A 21,581-nucleotide genomic window follows, 5' to 3' on the forward strand; every position below is an offset into this window, starting at 1 on the left:
TATTAAAATATCTTCCATGTGTGTGTGCGTGTATGTTTGTGTGGTGGTGGTGGTGGGGGAGAAGGTTTTTGTGACATATGAGGACACAAATGCCATGGCTATGACATAGATTACAAGGAGAGGGTGAAATATGAGGACATTACCCATGGCCCCACTTTTCAAAAGGCTTATAAATCATGCAAGATGAGTTTTTTTTAGAAAGTAAAAATGCAGATTGTTTCCTGTGATAGGTAGGTTTAGGGGCAGTGTGTGTGTGTGTGTGTGTGTGTGTGTGTGTGTGTGTGTGTGTGTGTGTGTGTGTGTGTGTGTGTGTGTTTGTTTGTGTTGGGTAGATTTTCGGGATAGGGGCAGTGTAAGGGGAAAGAAAATACGGTTTGTACAATATACGATTTGTGACCATATGTCACAAAAACAAACGTGTGTGTGTGTGTGTTCACCAAAAGAAAGAAACTCGCACAGGTTTGGAACAACGTGAGGATGGGTGAGTAAATGATGACAGAATTTGTTATTTTTGTTCAGCTATCCCTTTAAATAAGTACTGGGGTTTGGTACTTACACTTGAAAAGAGAAGCTCTCCTCCGTTTTTAAAATATGATGTACGTAGATAATAAATAACTGTATTAATGATTACAAAACACGCACACACGCACGCGCATACACACACACACAGACACACGAGAATACTATTGAGCAATACGCGGGAAAAGCTCGGTCATGTGATCTAGTGACGAATGCAGTGATCAGCTGCTCTTGATCACATGACTCGATCTCTCAGCTGAGCAGCAGCAGCATGGCATCATCACAGCAGTGAGTTTCTTAATGTGTTGTGTATAGTGTTTTATTTTACTCTGGCTGTTTGTTTCAGGTATAATCACGCAACTATAAACGCATGCAGAAGTGTTTGCTCCTGCGCATGCGTGGAGCGCGGTGTTTACATGTGTATGAGTTCAATCAGATGTGTTGTGTGTAGTTTGTCTTATTTAATAGGCGTCACTGCTCTCATCTTTGCTGTTTGGCGAATAATCTCTGCTTTAAGTTGATGCTGGGTGATGTACGTCACCTTACGAAAGCGTACCATAGTAAAACCATGGTACATTGGTGATGTTAGATCGCTAGGTGAAAGCTGACCATGTCTAAACTTTTTCATCATCAAAGTTGTAACGTTTGGTTAAATATATCCACATGTGTATTTTAGGTGTCATGACTGGCCATCGTCTCCTTATAAGTTTAACATTTCTAATTTTTTCAATGATTCTGTGTTGTTTGTAGCCTATATTTGTATTGAAGTGCACATGTCAGTAGTCAGTCAAAATTATATTAAATTGTGTTCAAAATAGTTATATATGAAGTATATTTTATAGGGGAATATTTTTGTCACTAATATGCAAAATGCATAAAGAAAATGTGTGTGTGTGTGTTTTGGAAGTGTTTTGGAAACAACACTGTTTAATGTTTTTGAAAGAAGTCTCTTACGCTCGTCAAACCTGCATTTTATCAACAACAAAATAACAGTAATATTGTGAAATATTATTATAATTTAAAATGATGGTTTTCTATTTTAATATGCTTTAAAATATAATTTATTCCTGTGATCAAAGCTGAATTTATCCTTCATTCTCATGAGGATTTATTTTTAACTTGGACATCAGTGCTGATTCATATTTTTTTAAATAACCTGTGATACTTTTTTAAGTATTCATTGAAAAATAAAAAGTGAATAAACAGCATTTATCTTCTAATATTATAAATTACTACCACTTTAAATTAATTTAACACATATTTGATGAATAAAAGTGTTACTTTCTTTAAATAAAAAACGAAGAATAATTAGTGATCCCAATCTTTTGAACAGTAGTGTATTTTGTTACTGTACTGTGTTATTTCCACGGATGAAGCAAATCTGATATAGTACTTTAAACTCAAATATTCTAGTTGATGTCGATCTATTTTCTTTTAAAGATATCTGTGTAATAAGCAGAATAATGTGCCCGTCATCATCATAAAATGATAATGACCCGCTGATTGTACATTATCCCTGAAACAGGACTCTTTTATCAGGATTGATGATTTAACAGAAGTGAGTGTGTGAAGGGTTGCTGTGGTTTAATGTGCGGTGATATGAATGTGAGCCGTGACCTTTGACCACGTACTGTACAGATCTGTTAATCTTCACACACACTACCAGTGATAAAGCACTTTGTCTTCCTTTTATTTCTGTGTGAGTGTGATTTTAATATTAGATATGAGCGTTACATCTCAGGGTCTAATCAAAAGCACAATCTGTTTCTGATATGGGTGGTTGAATGGATTTTAAAGGGATAGTTCGCCACAAAATTGTAATTTTCTCATTATTCTGAGATATATTAAAAAAATATCCTGGCTCTTCCAAGCTTTATGGGAATGATTGGAGGGCGAGATTTTGTAACCAATAAAAGTGCATCCATCCGTTACCAGAAGTGAGTGATTTATAGTTTTTTAAAGTTAGAAATATGGATATTTTTCTTATTAAAAACTCCAGGAGCTGTATCGATTACTTTAATGATGGATGGATGCATTTTTTCCGGGCTTCAAAATCTCGACTCCCAATGCATTCACTCCCGTTGTAAAGCTTGGAAGAGCCATGATCAGGGTTTCCTTGGGTCTTAAAGTCTCTTCTACAATTTAAGGTCTTAAAAATGTCTTAAATTGGAGCAGAAATTCAATATCATGGCATTAAATCAGAGCCCTATGATTCCTGTGATGCAGAAAATGCAAAATCCATTCATAAAAAGGGAATTGTATAAATGCGGAATATCACGGAAAGTGTCAAATTCTGGATGAATAAATCAAAAGGTCAGGACGCTTAAAGGGACAGTTCACCCAAAAATGACGATCGTGTCATCATTTCCTCGCCCTAATGTCCTTCAAACCCGGCCGTCAGACTTTCCTTCATCATATGAAGCCATAGCCTAATGTTGTCATCCTCAGCTCTAGTCAGAATATGAGTCTGATGCTCCATTGGGCTGTGATTATGGGGCGTTTCAACCCAACCAGGAAAGACCTCGATTGGACAGACCGACAACCAATCAGAGCAGCGGAGCGACACATTGTCAAATGTCAACAGAGCTCAACTGCACTGTGTTGCCAAGTCCGCGTTTTTCCCGCGGGTTGTTTTCTATGTCTGCGGGTTTAAGCGACTATTATGTGATATATAGACCCATGAAGGTGAATTTTAGCAGCAATCTTACCAAAATAACACACATTTTACCCCCAAACGCCTTTTTCCCCCGGAGAACCCCCCTGAGAAGCTCTTGTTTAGGGCTAGTAGTTGCCGGGTTTTGTTGTAAATACTTGGCAACCCTGTGCTGGTGTTGTAAAAAAATAACATAATTTAATGATACACAGAGTACTTACCCAACATGATCATCATTTCTGAGAGAAATAGTGAAGGTGATGCAGATACGAACAAGCTCTCCGTTTAGGATTCGAACAAATATAATCCAAGCCCCTTTGATGACGTGACGATTACGTTAATGTTGATCATCTGTCCGTCATCGGCTAAAGCCCGCCCTGATGATCTCATTGGTCAGTTTCTGTTGATCATCTGTCCGTCATCGGCTAAAGCCCGCCCTGATGATCTCATTGGTCAGTTTCTGTTGATCATCTGTCCGTCATCAGCTAAAGCCCGCCCTGATGATCTCATTGGTCAGTTTCTGTTGATCATCTGTCCATCATTGGCTAAAGCCCGCCCTGATGATTTCATTGGTCAGTTTCTGTTGATCATCTGTCCGTCATCGGCTAAAGCCCGCCCTGATGATTTCATTGGTCAGTTTCTGTTGATCATCTGTCCGTCATCGGCTAAAGCCCGCCCTGATGATTTCATTGGTCAGTTTCTGTTGATCATCTGTCCGTCATCGGCTAAAGCCCGCCCTGATGATCTCATTGGTCAGTTTCTGTTGATCATCTGTCCGTCATCAGCTAAAGCCCGCCCTGATGATCTCATTGGTCAGTTTCTGTTGATCATCTGTCCGTCATCGGCTAAAGCCCGCCCTGATGATTTCATTGGTCAGTTTCTGTTGATCATCTGTCCGTCATCAGCTAAAGCCCGCCCTGATGATCTCATTGGTCAGTTTCTGTTGATCATCTGTCCATCATTGGCTAAAGCCCGCCCTGATGATCTCATTGGTCAGTTTCTGTTGATCATCTGTCCGTCATCGGCTAAAGCCCGCCCTGATGATCTCATTGGTCAGTTACTGTTGATCATCTGTCCGTCATCGGCTAAAGCCCGCCCTGATGATCTCATTGGTCAGTTTCTGTTGATCATCTGTCCGTCATCGGCTAAAGCCCGCCCTGATGATCTCATTGGTCAGTTTCTGTTGATCATCTGTCCGTCATCGGCTAATGCCCGCCCTGATGATCTCATTGGTCAGTTTCTGTTCAGAGATAATTACTCTATGGAGCGAGGCCAGACCGAACCGCCCGACCTAAAAATGTTGTGGGCGGGGCTAAGTTCGGCTGGCATCCAGGCTAATGAAGCCATGGAGTCTCTTCAGAACATCTGGAATAATCCGCTTGATCCGTATGGATCAGTTTCTCTTTATGAACTTTCTAAAGAGTCAGTGGAAGTTGCTTAGACTGTCAATGGAGGGATCGAAATTTTTCCCATTTTACTAAAAATATCTTCATTTGTGTTCTGAAGATGAACAAAAGTAATTTAAATTTAATTTAACCATTAAAGCAGAGTCCAGAAAAATTAAAACATAATAAGCTGATTTCATAGGACCCTAAATTTAATTGCAAATTAAATCGCATGCATTCCAAAAAAAACATTTTTGTTTTCCAGCACACATTCAAAACATCCTTAAATCAAGAATAATTCATTAATGACATTCAAAATGAAGAAATTACGTCTTTTCTCCTAAAAAATGTAACAAAATGAAGTGAGTTTGTGCTTAAAACAAAGACAAGTCAATGTCATTAGGTGTGAAAATTACTTACATTTGAATTAAGTGGATTTTTATGAAGACATTGGCAGATGTTTGTTTTAATCATTAAATCACAAGATTTTGCATCTCAAACTTTACGGTATTTTTTGTTAAATTAATTAAAAGGTTATGGAGATCTGTTGGAAATTGTATCCTCAAATGCTGAAGTGTCAACTCTTTTACATTTAAGGAACATGTGTTATGTTCCCTTACATTTTCTTTAATTGGTCGTTAAAAAGGTCTTAAATCTACCTTCATAAACCCTGCGTGATATATTTTAATACAACTTTGAAGGAAGTCATATACAGTGAGGATGGCTTGAGGGGTGTAAATTATGGGATGATTTTCATTTTGGGGTGAATTAACCTTAATTCCACGAACAATGCTGAAAATTAAATAAAAAATAATTGAGAAACAGATTTTAAATAAATCACTGGCGACTTATGAAATGCTGATATGTTTATATTGCTTTGGATCTTGACATGTAGTTTACTACACTTTAAAAAAATATATTGTTGGTTTAACTTAAATAAGTAAATAACCTGGTTGCATTAAAATTGAGTTTATTGAAATAAAAAAATTAAGTTCATGAAAAAAAATTGTTTAATAAATAGAAACTCAAAATATTATTGTATCTGAACAACATAAAAATTTGATTAATCATGGAAATAGCACAATTTGATATGTTTCATTGCGTCATCACAAATAAAACACACAATTACCCAATATGCTTACAAAATCTGTTAATAATAATAGTTTAATAAAGGTTATCGATTCGCAAACATGTTCAATGTATTAACTCAAATGTTTAATATCAGTGAACTCAACATTTAAACTTAAATTAACACTGTATAAGCTAGTAGAAAAGCAGCATGAAGGTGTTCAAAACTTCTTTTGCGTACGTGTGTAGGCCAGATGTGAATGTCCCTTTAAGTTTGGCCTGTGGTCGTGGTGTTTTTCAGTGTTTCTGGCTCACAGATCAGCAGAAAACATTCTTCCCTGTTATCATGGGATCAGATCCAGCTCTTGCGTAACCGCTGTGTTACAGTCACAAAGCTTTTTTGCTCAAGATATGTACTTCTTTCTCTTTGTAGCTTACATTAAAGGGTTAGTTCACCCAAAAAAAGCAATGTATCATTAACTCCTCTCCCTAATGTCGCTCCACACCCGTAAGACCTCCGTTCATCTTCACACACAGTTTAAGATATTTTATATTTAGTCTGAGAGCGTATGCAAGTGTATGCACACTATACTGTCCATGTCCAGAAAGGGAATAAAAACATCATCACAGTAGTCCATATGAGACATCAGTGGGTTAATTAGAGTCTCTTGAAGCATCCAAAATACATTTGGGTCCAAAAATAACAAAAACTACAACTTTATTCAGCATTGGCTTCTCTTCTCTTGTGTTCAAACCTCAAATAAAGATTCAAACGGTTATGAAACGATCAATGATTCGGATCGCATGCCAAACTGGCAAACTGCTGTGCTGCGTTCCACTCCGCTTTAAGACACGCACTTGCGAACTTTTCCCCTCGGGGGCCATTTTGAAGTGCGTTCCACTTCGGGAAGTGGACAAGGGAAGTTTATATGGACAGACCCTTGCTCCCTCAATTTTGACCGAAGGAGCAAGTCTACTTCATATGTACACTTCAGGCTGTGAACAATGCAACGTAATTGTGACGTCACCACATATCTCGTTTAATTTACCCTACCAGAAACAACTCTATGATATTTTTAAAAACATTTAAAACAACCCAAACCCATCCATATACATATAGAATGCTGCATTAAACAATTTCCTAAAGGAAAAAAATAAATAATAAATCAACTCCAAAGTGGATTCCAAGTGATCAAGGGCGTTCCAGTTCAGTCGATTGCACAGTTTCGGCCAGTAGTGAACACTCATGCGACGTAAGCAATGACGAGGGAACGAGAGGGAGGGAAGTTAGCGAGTAAAGGGCATGATGATAACCAACTGGAACGCAGCACTCGAATCACGTGACACTGGCGATCCGAATCAGTGATCGATTCGCTGATTCATAACCGTTTGAATCTTTATTTGAGGATTGAACACAAACGCGGAAGAGAAGCCAATGCTGAATAAAGTCGTAGTTTTTGTTATTTTTGGACCCAAATGTATTTTGGATGCTTCAAGAGACTCTAATTAACCCACTGATGTCTCATATGGACTACTGTGATGATGTTTTTATTCCCTTTCTGGACATGGACAGTATAGTGTGCATACACTTGCATACGCTCTCGGACTAAATCTAAAATATCTTAAACTGTGTGTGAAGATGAACGGAGGTCTTACGGGTGTGGAGCGACATTAGGGGGAGGAGTTATTGACAGACATTTCATTTTTGGGTGAACTAACCCTTTAAAAACAACGTATACCATCTGTGTGGAAACTGAAGTGTGTGATAAAGCTCTTGGCTCAGTGGTTTGCAGTGTTTTATTTGAGTAAAATGTATGTTTCTGTCTCGTCTATGACAGGAAGGCGGTGTATTGGCTGGGAAACGATACGCTGAGGGTATCGGCCGCCCTGTTTGCAGAAAACCGAGCGCGTTTGTGTCAAGGCCTGAAAGCGGAGAAGGATGTGAAGGCTGGATCTGTGGTGCTTCTTCAAGGAGGAGAACAGACGCAGAGATACTGCACCGACACCGACATGATCTTCAGACAGGTGCGGCACACACACATCACGTTAAAGAGGACCGTTTCACACTGCTTAAAGGGATAGTTCACGCAAAAATAAATATTATGTCCTTAATGGCTCACCGTCATGTGGTTGGACACCCGTCAGACCTCCGTTCATCTTCAGACACAGATGAAGATATTAGGCCGTGTGTCCACCAAAGCGTTTTTAACCAGCTGAAAACGCCTCGCTGTGAGTGTTATTAAATTCACATGTTTGTTTCTGTATTGACTCTATATAAAATTGCAGATTCAATGTAAAGTATTTGCTCTGGCTCTTATTTTAAATCATTTTGTTCTGTTATTATTGCTTGTTGTCATCTGTTGACGAAACGCAGAATGTGGCGGTTGGTCTGTGTTGTGTTTGTCCCGCCAATCCTCCACTGTGATTGGATGGCTGGGTGAAAAGTGACAGTGATGAGCGCTGTATTTTACTCAAAGTTGAACATTCTTCAACTCTCGGCGACCAGTAATAAACGCTCAGCGCTTCGGTGCGCTCCAGGCGTTCTAAAAATGCGGCGCTTTCATTGAAAACAATTGAAAACGCCAGCCAGCAGCATGAAAAAAATGCTTTGGTGGACACTAGGGATGCCACAATACTCAATATAATATTGAATCGTTCGGTACGGCATTCACGGTTCAATACGCGTTAGTGAATTGCGTTTTCGGTTTTGCATTTAATTAATTATTCCCATTTCTCTCCGTTTTAAATATTTCTCTCAGTTTATTTCGTCTCTGTTTGAGTGTGCCTGTGAGTCTACGCGCTGATATGAGCAAATATCCAATCATATGCACTAAAGTTAGGCGGTGTTAGCCGCGGTTTAAAGCCTTGCCGGTTAAACATTTCATTCGCATGCTATTCACTGTTTTGCATTGAGCGCGCACTAAACGTCTGTCAAACACACGTGATTACTGGACAGTCTTACTGCACTAATACTGTCAAACACACACAAGGTTAACATATAAACACAGTTGGTTATGTCTAAAGTAAAGTCAAATTGCATCTGTATATGAGATGTGAACAGGTCTTCAATTGACAGCAGCGCAGCCTAGTCCTTAAAGGGACAGTTCACCTCTAAAATGATTTTAATAAAATAAAAATAAAAAACCTTTAATACAGTAGCTTTTAATCAATGTTGTATATTAAAGGATATGTAGTTTTAATTTTAGCCTACATTTATTCATTCAAATTCATACTTAAATGCTACTGTACATCTCTGAGCTGCCACTGTAAATCTTTATATATATTTATTTTATAATAGACAATACTCTGGGAAAGTGTACAAGGGTTTTTTAAGTAATGTTTTAAGTTTAAGTAAGGGTTTTCAAGTCTTTTAAATGAAAAAGAAAAACTATTACAATTTAAAAAAAAATAATTTCCTGTTCCTTTCTCCTGAGAATAGAATACTAAAAAAAACGAACCGTAAAACCGTGGTTAAAATACGAGGTATCTATTGAACCGTGGACTAACTGTATTTTTACATCCCTAGTGGACACACGGCCTTACGCTACGGTCACACTAAACGCAAATTGCATGTCTACCGTGTCTAGTTTGATGCGTGAACATTTTGAATACATTCACGTGTCCGCAGCTAATTGGACGCGCGTAGAAATCGAGCATTTGAAGCGAAATAGACGCGCGTTAAAGGCGCTCCAGGTGAAATATATTAAGCATTAACAGCCACACGTGGTTCAGCCAACGCACTACCTGGATTATCTTCACTGCATGTATATTTAAATAAAATATAATGTTATGAAACTTCACTTTGCCCTCAGTCAAAATGATTTGGTAGGCAACAATAGATTAATTGGACCAAAGATCGCCCATCAGATGTACACAAGACGAAGTATATGTCATGTTTAACCTCTACATAGTCTTCCGAGCCAGCGGCAAACGCCAGAAGGACTGGCCGAGGAAAGGCTGCTCTCACCGGGGTTAACGAGCGCTGAGCGCCCGGAGATCGCCTGGATCTCACAACTCCAAAAACGCAATTAAGAGTGTTCTTTTTAAATAGGCACTGTCTATGAGTAAAACATCCTAGGTAAACCACATATTTTAGCTTTAAAAAACTACATTATTAACTGAAAAACATTAAGACTACATTTAGTGACAAAATATCAGTATTATTTTAATTATGTGCAGGGTTTCTCATCACGGGGCAGCAAGCAGGCTCCTCATTGGTTAACGCGGCGCGAATTGACTGCAAAGTTCAAATTTTCAACTCAGGCGTAGACGCGAATTCGCTTCAAACACGTGAATGCACAAAAAGCACCACTCGTGCGTATCGCGCAAGACGCTCAATTCGCTTCAAATTCGCGTTATATCGTGCCTTTCCATTGACTTAACATGGAAATTATTCGCTCCAGACGCTCTATTCGCGTTTGGTGTGAACGTACCTTTAGTGTTGAAATCCGATGGCTCAGAAAGGCCTTCATTGACACCAATGTCATTTCCTCTCTCAAGACCCATAAAGGCACTAAAGACGTCGTTACAAAGCCCATCTCACTACAGCGGCTCTACAATCATTGATGAAGCGATGAGAATTAGTTTTTGTGTGCAAAAAAACTAAATAACGACTTATATAGTGATGGGTCGATTTCAAAACAAAGATTTGAACCGTTATGAATCAGTGAATTGGATTGCGTGTCAAACTGCTGAAGTCACGTGACTTTGGCGATCCGAATCATGAATCGATTCACTGATTCATAACGGTTCAAATCTTTGTTCTGAAATCGGCCCATCACTATATAAGTCGTTATTTAGTTTCTTTGCGCACAAAACCTATTCTGGCCTCTTCATCAATGATTGTAGAGCCGCTGTAGTGAGATGGGCTTTGTAACGACGTCTTTAGTGCCTTTATGGGTCTTGAGAGAGGAAATGACATTGGTGAAAATGAAGGCCTTTCTGAGCCGTCGGATTTCATCTGCCGCATGCACCGACGAGAAGCGTCTCGATGACTCGACAGTTTGGTTTCTAAATGATTATTGAGTGTTCATCTTCCCATTATACTCTTTCATAAGTGGTGCTCTTGTTTGTTATGCTAAATGGTAATTTGTGTTGGCAAGTTCAGACCTTTTATTTCAGCGCTACGGTCGGGTGTCTGACAGAGCTTCGTAATTTAGTGCATTTACATAAGTTGATTGAACATAATGAGGAGCGTGTTTCTCGTTCATTAGCCGCAGAAGCGTCCACATCCTGTGTTGTTGGTGTGCCGGTATCTCATGGAGCGAGTCTTTGCGATTTTGTTGTGATGTTTGTTACTTGAGGGCTTCCAGCTTTGATCATAATTTAAGTGTAAATAATTCATAACCATTCATTTGCTTGTCGTTTTTTCCCTTCTTTTTGAAGTGTTAACTTGCACGTTTCTGATTTGAATCAGATTCCTGGCAATTTTATAATTGCTTGCGTGTGCAGCTCGTTAATGTGTGTGTGTGTGTGTGTGAGGTTGTGTCTATCCTGCGGTGATTTTGTTTTACTGCTCCGTTACACAATCCGAACAAGGAGAACGCAAACTCTGTAATGCACTCAAGACAATAAAATCACAAATGAATGATCCTCTGTGGATGAGATACTGCTGTTATCTGATCGTGTTCAGCAGAAGATTGACTGGGAATGAAAATGGGGCTGGGAATGGAACTGGGAATGGGGCTGGGAATGAAAATGGGGCTGGGAATGGAACTGGGAATGGGGCTGGGAATGAAAATGGGGCTGGGAATGGAACTGTGAATGGGGCTGGGAATGTGAATGGGGCTGGGAATGTGAATGGGGCTGGGAATGTGAATGGGACTGGGAATGGGACTGGGAATGAAAATGGGGCTGGGAATGTGAATGGGGCTGGGAATGTGAATGGGGCTGGGAATGTGAATGGGGCTGGGAATGTGAATGGGGCTGGGAATGAAAATGGGGCTGGGAATGGAACTGGGAATGGGGCTGGGAATGTGAATGGGGCTGGGAATGTGAATGGGGCTGGGAATGTGAATGGGGCTGGGAATGGGACTGGGGCTAGAAATGGGACTGGAACTGGGAATGGGACTGTTATAAATCATTTTTTTTAGAAAGTAAAAATGCTCCTGCAAAAATGCAGTTTCCTGTGATGGGTAGGTTTAGGGGCTGTGTGTGTGTGTGTGTGTGTGTGTGTGTGTGTGTGTGTGTGTGTGTGTGTGTGTGTGTGTGTGTGTGACGTGTAGGTTTAGGGGCAGTGTAGGGGGATAGAAAATACGTTTTGTACTGTATAAAAACCATTGCGCCTATGGAATCTCCCCACATTTCACAAAAACAAATGTGTGTGTGTGTGTAGAAATGAACCACCTGATTCTGTATCGTTTGGTGGGAGTTCAGTTTGCTCTTGAACCTCTCTCTCAGTCACACATGTTGTTCTGCAGGAGTCGTTTTTCCACTGGACCTTCGGCGTGACGGAGGCCGATTGCTACGGCGCCATCGACGTGGACTCCAAGAAATCCATCCTGTTTGTCCCCAAGCTGCCGGAGAGCTACGCCACATGGATGGGCGAGTGAGTGGCTGTCTCCTTCTCTTCTCATGCTCACTGATGTCTGCTGATGGGATTGCTTTGACATTCTCTTGAGTCAGCTAACATTTTATTTTTCAGACTCTGGAATGGGTTTCTCTGTTTCCTTCAGTGATTTATTTAAAAAAGATTTAATAGTTTTGTTTAGCAAATTAATTAAAGGAATATTACTGGTTCAATAAGTGTCATGCTGTTTATAACTACAGAGAAAAATCATTTGTCCTTCAGTTAAAAAAGTAGTTAATTAATTTATTATTATATACTATTACAAAAGTTTTGGGACTCCTGCCTTTACTTTAATGCCATCCCATTGTTAATCCGTAGGGTTTAATATGGAGTCGGCCCACCCTCTCTAACAGCTCCAGCTCTTCTGGGAAGGCTTTCCTCAAGGTTTAGGAGTGTGTTTATGGGGATTTTTGCCCATTCTTCTAGAAGCTCATTTGTGAGGTCAGGCACTGATGTTGGACGAGAAGGCCTGGCTCTCAGTCTCCGCTCTAATTCATCCCAAAGCTGTTCTATCGGGTTGAGCTCAGGACTCTGTGCAGGCCAGTCAAGTTCCTCCTCACCAAACTCCTCATCCATGTCTTTATGGACCGACGCTTTGAGCACTGGAGCGCAGTCATGCTGGGACAGGAAGGGGCCGTCCCCAAACTGTTCCCGCAAAGTTAGGAGCATGAAATTGTCCAAAATGTCTTGGTGAAGCATTAAGAGTTCCTTTCACTGGAACTAAGTGGCCAAGCCCAACCCCCGAAAAACAACACACTCCATAATCTCCCCTCCACCAAACTTTACACTTGGCACAATGCAGTCAGGCAAGTCATGTTGTCCTGGCAACTGCCAAACCCAGACTCGTCCATGGGATTGTCAGACTGAAGCGTGATTGGTCGCTCAGAGAACACGTCTCACTGCTCTAGAGTCCAGTGGCGGCTGCTTTACTCCACTCCTTTGCTCCGCTTTGCATTGCTCTTGGTGATGTAAGGCTTGGATGAGCTGCTCGGCCATGGAAACCCATTCCATGAAGCTCTCTACGCTGTTCTTGAGCTCATCTGAAGGCCACAGAAGTCTGGAGGTCTGGAGCTGTTGACTCTGTAGAAAGTTGGTGACTTCTGCGCACTGTGACCCTCAGCATGCGCTGACCCTGCTCTGTGATTTTACGTGGCCTATCACCTCGTGACTGAGTTGCTGTTGTTCCCAATCGCTTCCACTTTGTTATAATCCCACTAACAGTTGAGCGTGGAATATTTAGTAGTGAGGAAATGTCAGGAATGGACTTATTGCACAGGTGTCAGCCTATCACGGCACCACGCTTGAGTTCACTGAGCTCCTGAGAGCGACCCATTCTTTCACTAATGTGTGTAGAAGCGTCTGCAGGCCTAGAGCTTGATTTATACACCTGTGGCCATGAAGGGATTAAACACCTGAACTCAGTGATTTATAGGGGCGTCCCAATACTTTTGGCAATATAGTGTATATACATAAATAACCGGTCATCATTGTAATAGTAACAGAAGCGTCCTTTCCCAATCCGCCTCATTATGTAAAAACAGACAGCCATGAAAATTGTGCTTTGAAAGGTTCTGGGAAAAGCCTGGCGGTTATGAAAGCGACTGTAAAGAGATCCGCTTTGAGACGGACGGTACAGTCGGCGTTCGCTGTCGAGCTTTGAAATCAGCCTACTTTTTAAATCTTTCTTTCAAAGGTGCTGCGGTAAACTGTCTTCCCTTTCATGCCGGAGCGCTGCTGGATAAGCCGTCCTAATCTAATGCGTACGTCCGTGGTTTCTCCGCTTCATCTGATGATTTTGCTACAGGATGACTCGAGGCGTCTCGGGTCAGCAGCTTTTCTGATAGGCTTGTTTTTGCGGCTGCTGTGATCAGTGACCCGGCATTCAATTCTCGCTGTTTTTCTTGCTATTAGGTTTCAGGATGTCATGTGGTGCATTATTCACATGGCTGCCAGTTGACGTAAACCTACAAATCAGATCGATTACATCGGGATAATGCCGTTATGTTTATTTAACAGCTAAACACATAATTAATGGCATAATTGTGTGCTATTACTAGAGCTCACACTGGAGTTGATTTGATGATTCGCTCAAACACTTGACCTTTAATATCACACTTCCCTGTTTGTGCGACAGACGTGAATGATCGCTTAATTCATGCTGAAATATTTTATGGGATTTTAAAAATGCATTATTAAATGGTTCTAAGCCTTGGACCAAACCAGCCAGCTCTGATATGAACCTCAGCTTTATGTGATTTAAGCACACATATTTTAATAAATGTCTAATGAGGGAATGGATGAACTACTCATCCGATTAAACATTATGAATGGCCTACAGTAATCAAATCAGCCATTACAATACAAACCGTTAACATTAGCCATTGATTTTAAGTGTAACAAAAAGATGTTTAATAGAAGATATTCAAATATAGAGAGGTTTTAGATCACTCGACTTTTCACACACTGTAAAAAATGATTTCGAAAAAAAGTTACCTGGTTGCCTTAAAATTCATTGAAAGTTCATTAAAATAAAATTGAGTTAATACAATGAACATTTTTTGAGATTCAACAACCTTTATTAAAATATTATTAAAAGATTTTGTAAGCATATTGGGTAATTGTGTGCGTTTTATTTCTGATGACGCAGCCAAATAGTGCTATTTTCATGATTTATCAAAATGTTTATGTGGTTCAGATACAATAATATTTTGAGTTTCTTTTTATTAAATACATTTTCTTCATTGTATCAAACAACATTTAAAATTTTAAGGCAATCAGATTCCTTACTTTTTTAAGTTAAACCAACAAAAACCGACGACAACTTTTTTTACAGTGCAGATTGAAAAGTTTGTGGTAAGTAAAATTTTAACAGGGTTCCCGCGGGGTCTTAAAAAGTCTTAAATTCAGAAAGTTACTTTTAAGGCCTTAAAAAGTCTTAAAAACGTCCAGATTTTCATCCTAGGTCTTAAATTTAATTTACCAAAGTCTTAAAACTTTTACTTCCGTTCAGAAACAAAACCTTTTAGTTTTCTTTACCCGACTGCTTCATGCATTTTTACTCCTTACACTTTTCCTTCAGCTTTTCAGAAAGCTGTGATTGGCAAACGGAAAGCAAGAAATTACCGTAATAAACCATATTTTGGCAAAAAGCGCTATTTGTCTTTAAGGATTTTTTTAAGCGCGCCAAATGTTGAGGATTTACGGTCAAATAGCGCTTTAATATGCTGGCGCCAACACTCGCATTCTAATAGGGTTAAGCGTAATGTATTCTGATGTATTTGATCTGACTGGGTGGGCAGCTGTCAATCTCAGGCCCAACCGTAGATCCGCCCCTATCATAGGTTGGTTGTTTTGTCTGGTATGCACTTGTGTCTACGCGCGTTTTCAAAGAACATGGGTCTTTGCACACGGAGTCCGATATTTTCGCATGCGTTTTTTCATATTCGTGATCCGAAAAACTCGTCACGCACAGATACCAGGGTATCCGCGGGGTCTTGAAAAGTCTTAAAAGGTGATAAATCAATTTTGGGAAAATTAAGACCCTTATAAAGTATTAAAAAGTCTTATCACGGCTTTATAAAGTCTTAAATTTTGAAAGTATTTTGTTCAAGCTTTGTCAAAAGAGTTTGACTCCATAAAGTATTTATGAATATATTTCTTTTCATTCCCATAAATATTAAAAAACAACGGGGCGCTCAGTCTGAGATCGGCTCGGAGCGCGCGCGCCACGGATGGAAATTAGCACCGCCACCAGCCAAATGCGGCTGATTTAGAGTTGTGGCGCGGGTAAACTCGCTTCACCTACCGAGCTGTTTCACCTCTTTGTAAACTTTGTTCAATGCGTGCGAGTGCTGCCGTATGTGCGCATATAACCAGTCGTTTTCTCCGTCATCACTCGCGTGAAGACGCGCTGTGAGACTCGCGCGCGCTGAGAGAAGATCTGACGCTGTGCATCATCCGAGAGCGCGCGCGAGTCTCACAGCGCGCAAATATTGAGTTTTCTTTCAAATCTTGCGCTTAAACGGACAAACTCACACAAGAAGTATGTCAACATGTCCATCTTGATGAGTATCCTAGCAGACATAGTCTGAATATGCCTTAAGTGAACTGTATAGTATGCACAGTCGAGAAAGACGAGCATATCCCTGCCTCAGGTCTTAAAGGTGCAGTAGCCTTTACTGCTGCCTGAGTGATGTCCTTATATTTAGTTTGACATTAAACAATGCTCTTGATTGAATAGCTTTTGTAAGTTTAATAAGGATTAATCTTTCATTTAAACAGTTAAATATGCAGTTATTTTACATTTGATTACTTTATTAAATTTCTGTACCTTTCTGCAGGCCAGTAGACCTGTACATTATTATTTAATGTACACATGAGTGAGGTCGAGTTAAACATTTTAGTTTGAATTTTATTTTTCGGTTTTCGGCTTTTGTTTGTTCTTTTTTTGTTTCGGCCAATAATTTTAATTTCGGTGCTTCCCAATCCCTACTGACAATGCTCAGTATGTTGTTAACACGCTTCAAAGATGCTAGAACGAATAGTTTCATTCTTGGGACTAAAAACCATAAAACTGGAAGCCATAAAAGACCACAAATCATCGTGAAAATGTCAGTATTTCATTGAGACTTGAGATTAAATAAACTGCCCAAGTATTGTAGAGCTTGTAGTATTAATTTGTTAAAAACAAAAAAGTGGCTGGTAAAAACATTGAGTGGTAGACTTTGAAAAAAGTTAATTTCCCATCCCTGGCGAGCGCTGTCTACGGGTGACGTCATGTATTTTGCGAAATGCGCAGTTAGGTGATGTGTCGCCCTCCATACGTTGTAAAACAGATATGCAATATAAACGATACAAAATTGGCCTACGATAGAGATTTTAAGTCTACATTCGACTACAACTGTTTATTAAAGGTTTGTTGCCGATTAGAACTTGAAGTGCGATGAGGTCTTAAAATATTTTGAGAAGGTCTTTAAAAAGTCTTAAAAAGGTATTGAAATTAACTTCAGGACTCCTGCATATACCCTGGATACCTTGCACACTGAGTCCGATGCTTATTAATGAATGTGTTACCGAAAAAAACGCAAAACAAGACAAAGTGACGTCTAGTGAGGATGATTTGTTTGTCCTGAGGAGATAATGGGTTCATCTAACGTTACTCCTGTGATCGCGTAGAGAGGAGAGTTTCCCTATCAAGCGGGATTATCCAGATCGACCGATTCAAAGTTGCAGTTTCAGTGGCTCAGTTTGATGCTTTGCTAGCGATACTGGAGACATATTTAAAAGAAGACCACTAATTTCTGTGAATCAATTGATCCCGAACACCTGGCAGTATGTCTATGGATCCGATCACACACACACACACATACACACACAGACAGACAGACAGAGCTTTACAGACCCTTACGAAACAAAAATATATTGCAATATATTTGAAAATATCATGTAATATATTCACATACTAATATATCATGTAATATATTCACATTCACATACGTAATATACTCACATTCATATAACGTTATGGGATTTAATATTTATATTTTCCAATATATTGCAATATATTGAAAGCGGCCATCATTTGTATATTTTCCAATATATTGCATGAATATATAATATATTTTATAATGCCATTAATATATTATTCCATATATTAAAATATATTTCAAGAAAATATATTGGTAAATATATTTTCCTTTCGTAAGGGGAGACTTGATGTGCTATAATTATAGCTGTGATATAATAATTTTTGTAGCATTTTTGCTAGAATAATATGTATGGTGGCTCTGAGTTGTCAAAACGTCTCAATGCGTTTTTTACGGATGCGAAAACGCAGAAAATCGAACCTGTTCCAAAAATGTTTTTGACTGACGACAGTTTCGGAGGCAGTGTGCAAGCGTGATTGACATAACATGAGGTCGAATTTATTTTTGGAAGTGCGTAAATTATTATTCTAGCAAAAATACCACAAATAATATTAGTATATCACAGCTATAATTATAGCACATCAAGTCTCTGTAAAGCTCTGTGTGTGTGTGTGTGTGTGTGTGATCGGATCCATAGACATACTGCCAGGTGTTCGGGATCAATTGATTCACGGAAATTAGTGGTCTTCTTTTTAATATGTGTCTCCAGTATCGCTAGCAAAGCATCAAACTGACACTTTTAATCGGTCGGTCTTGATCCCGCTTGATAAGGAGGGGAAACTCTACGCGATCACAGGAGTCTCTCCACATCTCCTCAGGACAAACAAATTATCCTCACTAGACGTCACTTTGTCTTGTTTTGCGTTTTTATCCCCGTAACGCATTCATTAATACGCATCGGACTCAGTGTGCAAGATCTTTTCAGAATACGAAAAACCGCATGCGAAAATATCGGACTCAGTATTTTGATATCAGTTTCTGAGTTTATTTAATGTTTCTATAACTGAATCAATAAAAATAGAATGTTTGAGAGTTTCTGAGATCATTTATAATGCTTTTAGTAATGCGTCGTGTTGGTCTTAAATTTCACTCATAATGGTCTTAAAAGGTCTTAAAAAGGTCTTAAATTTAACTTACTAAAACCTGCAAGAACCCTGTTTAATGTTCTTGAGAAGTCTTCTCCTCACCCAGGTCGCATTTATTTGATTAAAAATACAGTAAAAACAGAAAAAATATTTTAATTTAAAATAACTATTTTCTATGTGAATATATTGTAAATTCCAATTTAATTCTGTAATCAAAGCTACATTTATTTGACCAAAAATATTAATTTAAAACCTGTTTTCTATGTGAATATATTTTAAATTGAAATGTATTTCTGTTATTAAAACAGAATTTGTAGCGGACCCCTTCCGAATGATGGCCAGACTTTACTGATGTGTCATGGAGTTTATTGAAACCGTTTATCTCCAAAAAATCACCGTAAGAGCTGAACAAAAGCAAAGTGCGCATTAACACACCTCGTACACAAACGCTCTCTTCATAGCATTACTATTAACATAATACAGCAAATACTAATTACAAATGACAATAAACAAGCACATACACACCTTATGCCTTTTCGGGGGGTGCTAAACAAACTGTAAACTTTAATCTGCTTAAACCCACTGTAAGATGAATCATGAACCATAGATATCCATAATAAAGGCTAGATGTCTCATGCGCGCTGTTGGCCAATGGAGGTCGCCGTCCGCAACTGGCGGCCATCTTGTCACAGGCAGCTCGCTCACTCGTAACAGTGTGTTTTAATGGTGCATGTACTTTTAAATAACCATAACTTGCTCAATTTTCAACCGATTTTCAAACTGTTTCGTTTGTTATAAATGTCAGAGATGTAGTTATGACACTATATACTTATTAATAATTATAGCCATGGACTTCAATATGAAAGTAACATTGAACAGAACAGATAGGTGCAATGAATATACACACACACAAGGTATTTATGTTAAATCAATATATAGGCTACTAAAACTGTGTACCGAAGAAATTATATATATTTATACACATACAGCTCTGAATTTTTTTTCCAGAGCTAGCTATATATATATATATATATGCTTTTATAATAAGAATATCACTATTATAATAAAATAATTTGTATTTTAAAAAAACATGCAAACTATGTTTATTTTAATTAGACAAAAGATTGGTTGTCATAAAATCGTTATTGGTGTAAATAAAACTTATAATTGAACAGCTCGATTGTGGTCTCAGCCTTGATAACGTGCACGTAAGTTAGCCGTCATACACAAGCTGCACGATTAAGTCATTTATCGAAACGAAAAGCTGCAATTTCAACGTGTTAAAGCATCCAGATTTGTAGCCATGTTAGTAACGTTTGTTAGCCAAACCATTTGTAAATCCGTCAAGATTTCAGCGAGATGAAAGTATTTATGTTCGTACAGATCACTCATCTTACATCAGGTTCCACAGAGCCCGACAGAAAGCCTGCCTGTGACAAGATGGCCGCCGGTGATGACGATGGTGACTCCTAGGGATGGGCGTATCGATATATCGATACTGATGCATCAAAAGTATTGATACTCGAATAAAAATATCGATACTAAGGTGTTTTTTTACCAGTAATTTTGTTTATTTAAAGATTATTTGCATACAATACAAATAAACTATGTTAATTGTGTAGTATAGGACTATTTTCCTGCTCATCTGAATGCATGCAAACGCTACAAGACAGAACCAATCGATCACAGAAGAGTGTGTCCGTTCACTGATGACACTATTCAAACAGAACTGTGTTTCCCAAAACTATCATAAGAAATCATTGATGCTTTTAAACACACAGCCCAGAGTAATCCTCATCAGAAGACAGAAAAACATAATAGTTTGAGTTATTTCACAATCAACAAATAGAAATTGTAGCCTATATAGTGCAATTACACTTTACTTTACTTTAAATGTAATGTTAAAAGTTAAAATTGATCGTGTTCTATGCTGTAACTAATGTTAATATAAATCCCTATAAGAATAAAAAGGTTGCATTTTATGAGTGCAACGTTCAGTCACTGGCAGTCCCTTGTGAACTGAATCATGTTTTTTTTTTACTACAGTAGCCGTAGTTCAAATAGGCTAGTATTTGTAGATTTCCATGGTTAATTTCACTACTACTAAACGTTTATCCATGTGTTAAAACATTATGATCTGATAAGTTGCAATTAAGATATATTGAATGTTAAAATACCTTTCAAATTTGTTAAGTGGGTATTTTTACTCTTAGTCATTTAAATAATTTAATATATTTAATAATTTAAAAAATTAAGTTTAAAAGTATCGTATCGGTATCGATACCGGTGACACTGGCATTAAAAGTATCGGTATCGATACCGGTGACACTGGCATTAAAAGTATCGGTATCGATATCGGTGACACTGGCATTAAAAGTATCGGTATCGATACCGGTGACACTGGCATTAAAAGTATCGGTATCGATACCGGTGACACTGGCATTAAAAGTATCGGTATCGATACCGGTGACACTGGCATTAAAAGTATCGGTATCGATATCGGTGACACTGGCATTAAAAGTATCGGTATCGATACCGGTGACGCTGGCATTAAAAGTATCGATATCGATATCGGTGACACTGGCATTAAAAGTATCGATATCGATACCGGTGACCCTGGCATTAAAAGTATCGGTATCGATACCGGTGACACTGGCATTAAAAGTATCGGTATCGATATCGGTGACACTGGCATTAAAAGTATCGGTATCGATACTGGTGACCCTGGCATTAAAAGTATCGGTATCGATACCGGTGACACTGGCATTAAAAGTATCGGTATCGATACTGGTGACCCTGGCATTAAAAGTATCGGTATCGATACTGGTGACACTGGCATTAAAAGTATCGGTATCGATATCGGTGACACTGACATTA

General features: G+C 38.8%; 1 protein-coding gene and 1 long non-coding RNA gene across 2 annotated transcripts in view; one reads left to right on the forward strand and one right to left on the reverse strand.

Moving 5' to 3' along the window:
• The window catches only part of LOC137043403 (uncharacterized), a 32,596-nt gene extending 31,962 nt beyond the window's left edge, over positions 1-634 (reverse strand). Inside the window, exon 1 of the long non-coding RNA XR_010898468.1 lies at positions 557-634. This is a non-coding gene — a long non-coding RNA (uncharacterized lncRNA). The remainder of the gene's footprint in view (positions 1-556) is intronic.
• A 76-nt stretch (positions 635-710) lies between these two features.
• pepd (peptidase D) overlaps positions 711-21,581 on the forward strand; it is a 138,213-nt gene continuing 117,342 nt past the window's right edge. The window contains exons 1-3 of the mRNA XM_067419135.1: positions 711-807; positions 7,464-7,650; positions 12,045-12,172. Of these exons, the coding sequence (XP_067275236.1) occupies positions 791-807; positions 7,464-7,650; positions 12,045-12,172 (332 nt within the window). The 5' untranslated portion in view covers positions 711-790. The remainder of the gene's footprint in view (positions 808-7,463; positions 7,651-12,044; positions 12,173-21,581) is intronic.

This window comes from Pseudorasbora parva, chromosome 16, assembly GCF_024679245.1.
Source record: "Pseudorasbora parva isolate DD20220531a chromosome 16, ASM2467924v1, whole genome shotgun sequence".
Lineage (NCBI taxonomy): Eukaryota > Metazoa > Chordata > Actinopteri > Cypriniformes > Gobionidae > Pseudorasbora > Pseudorasbora parva.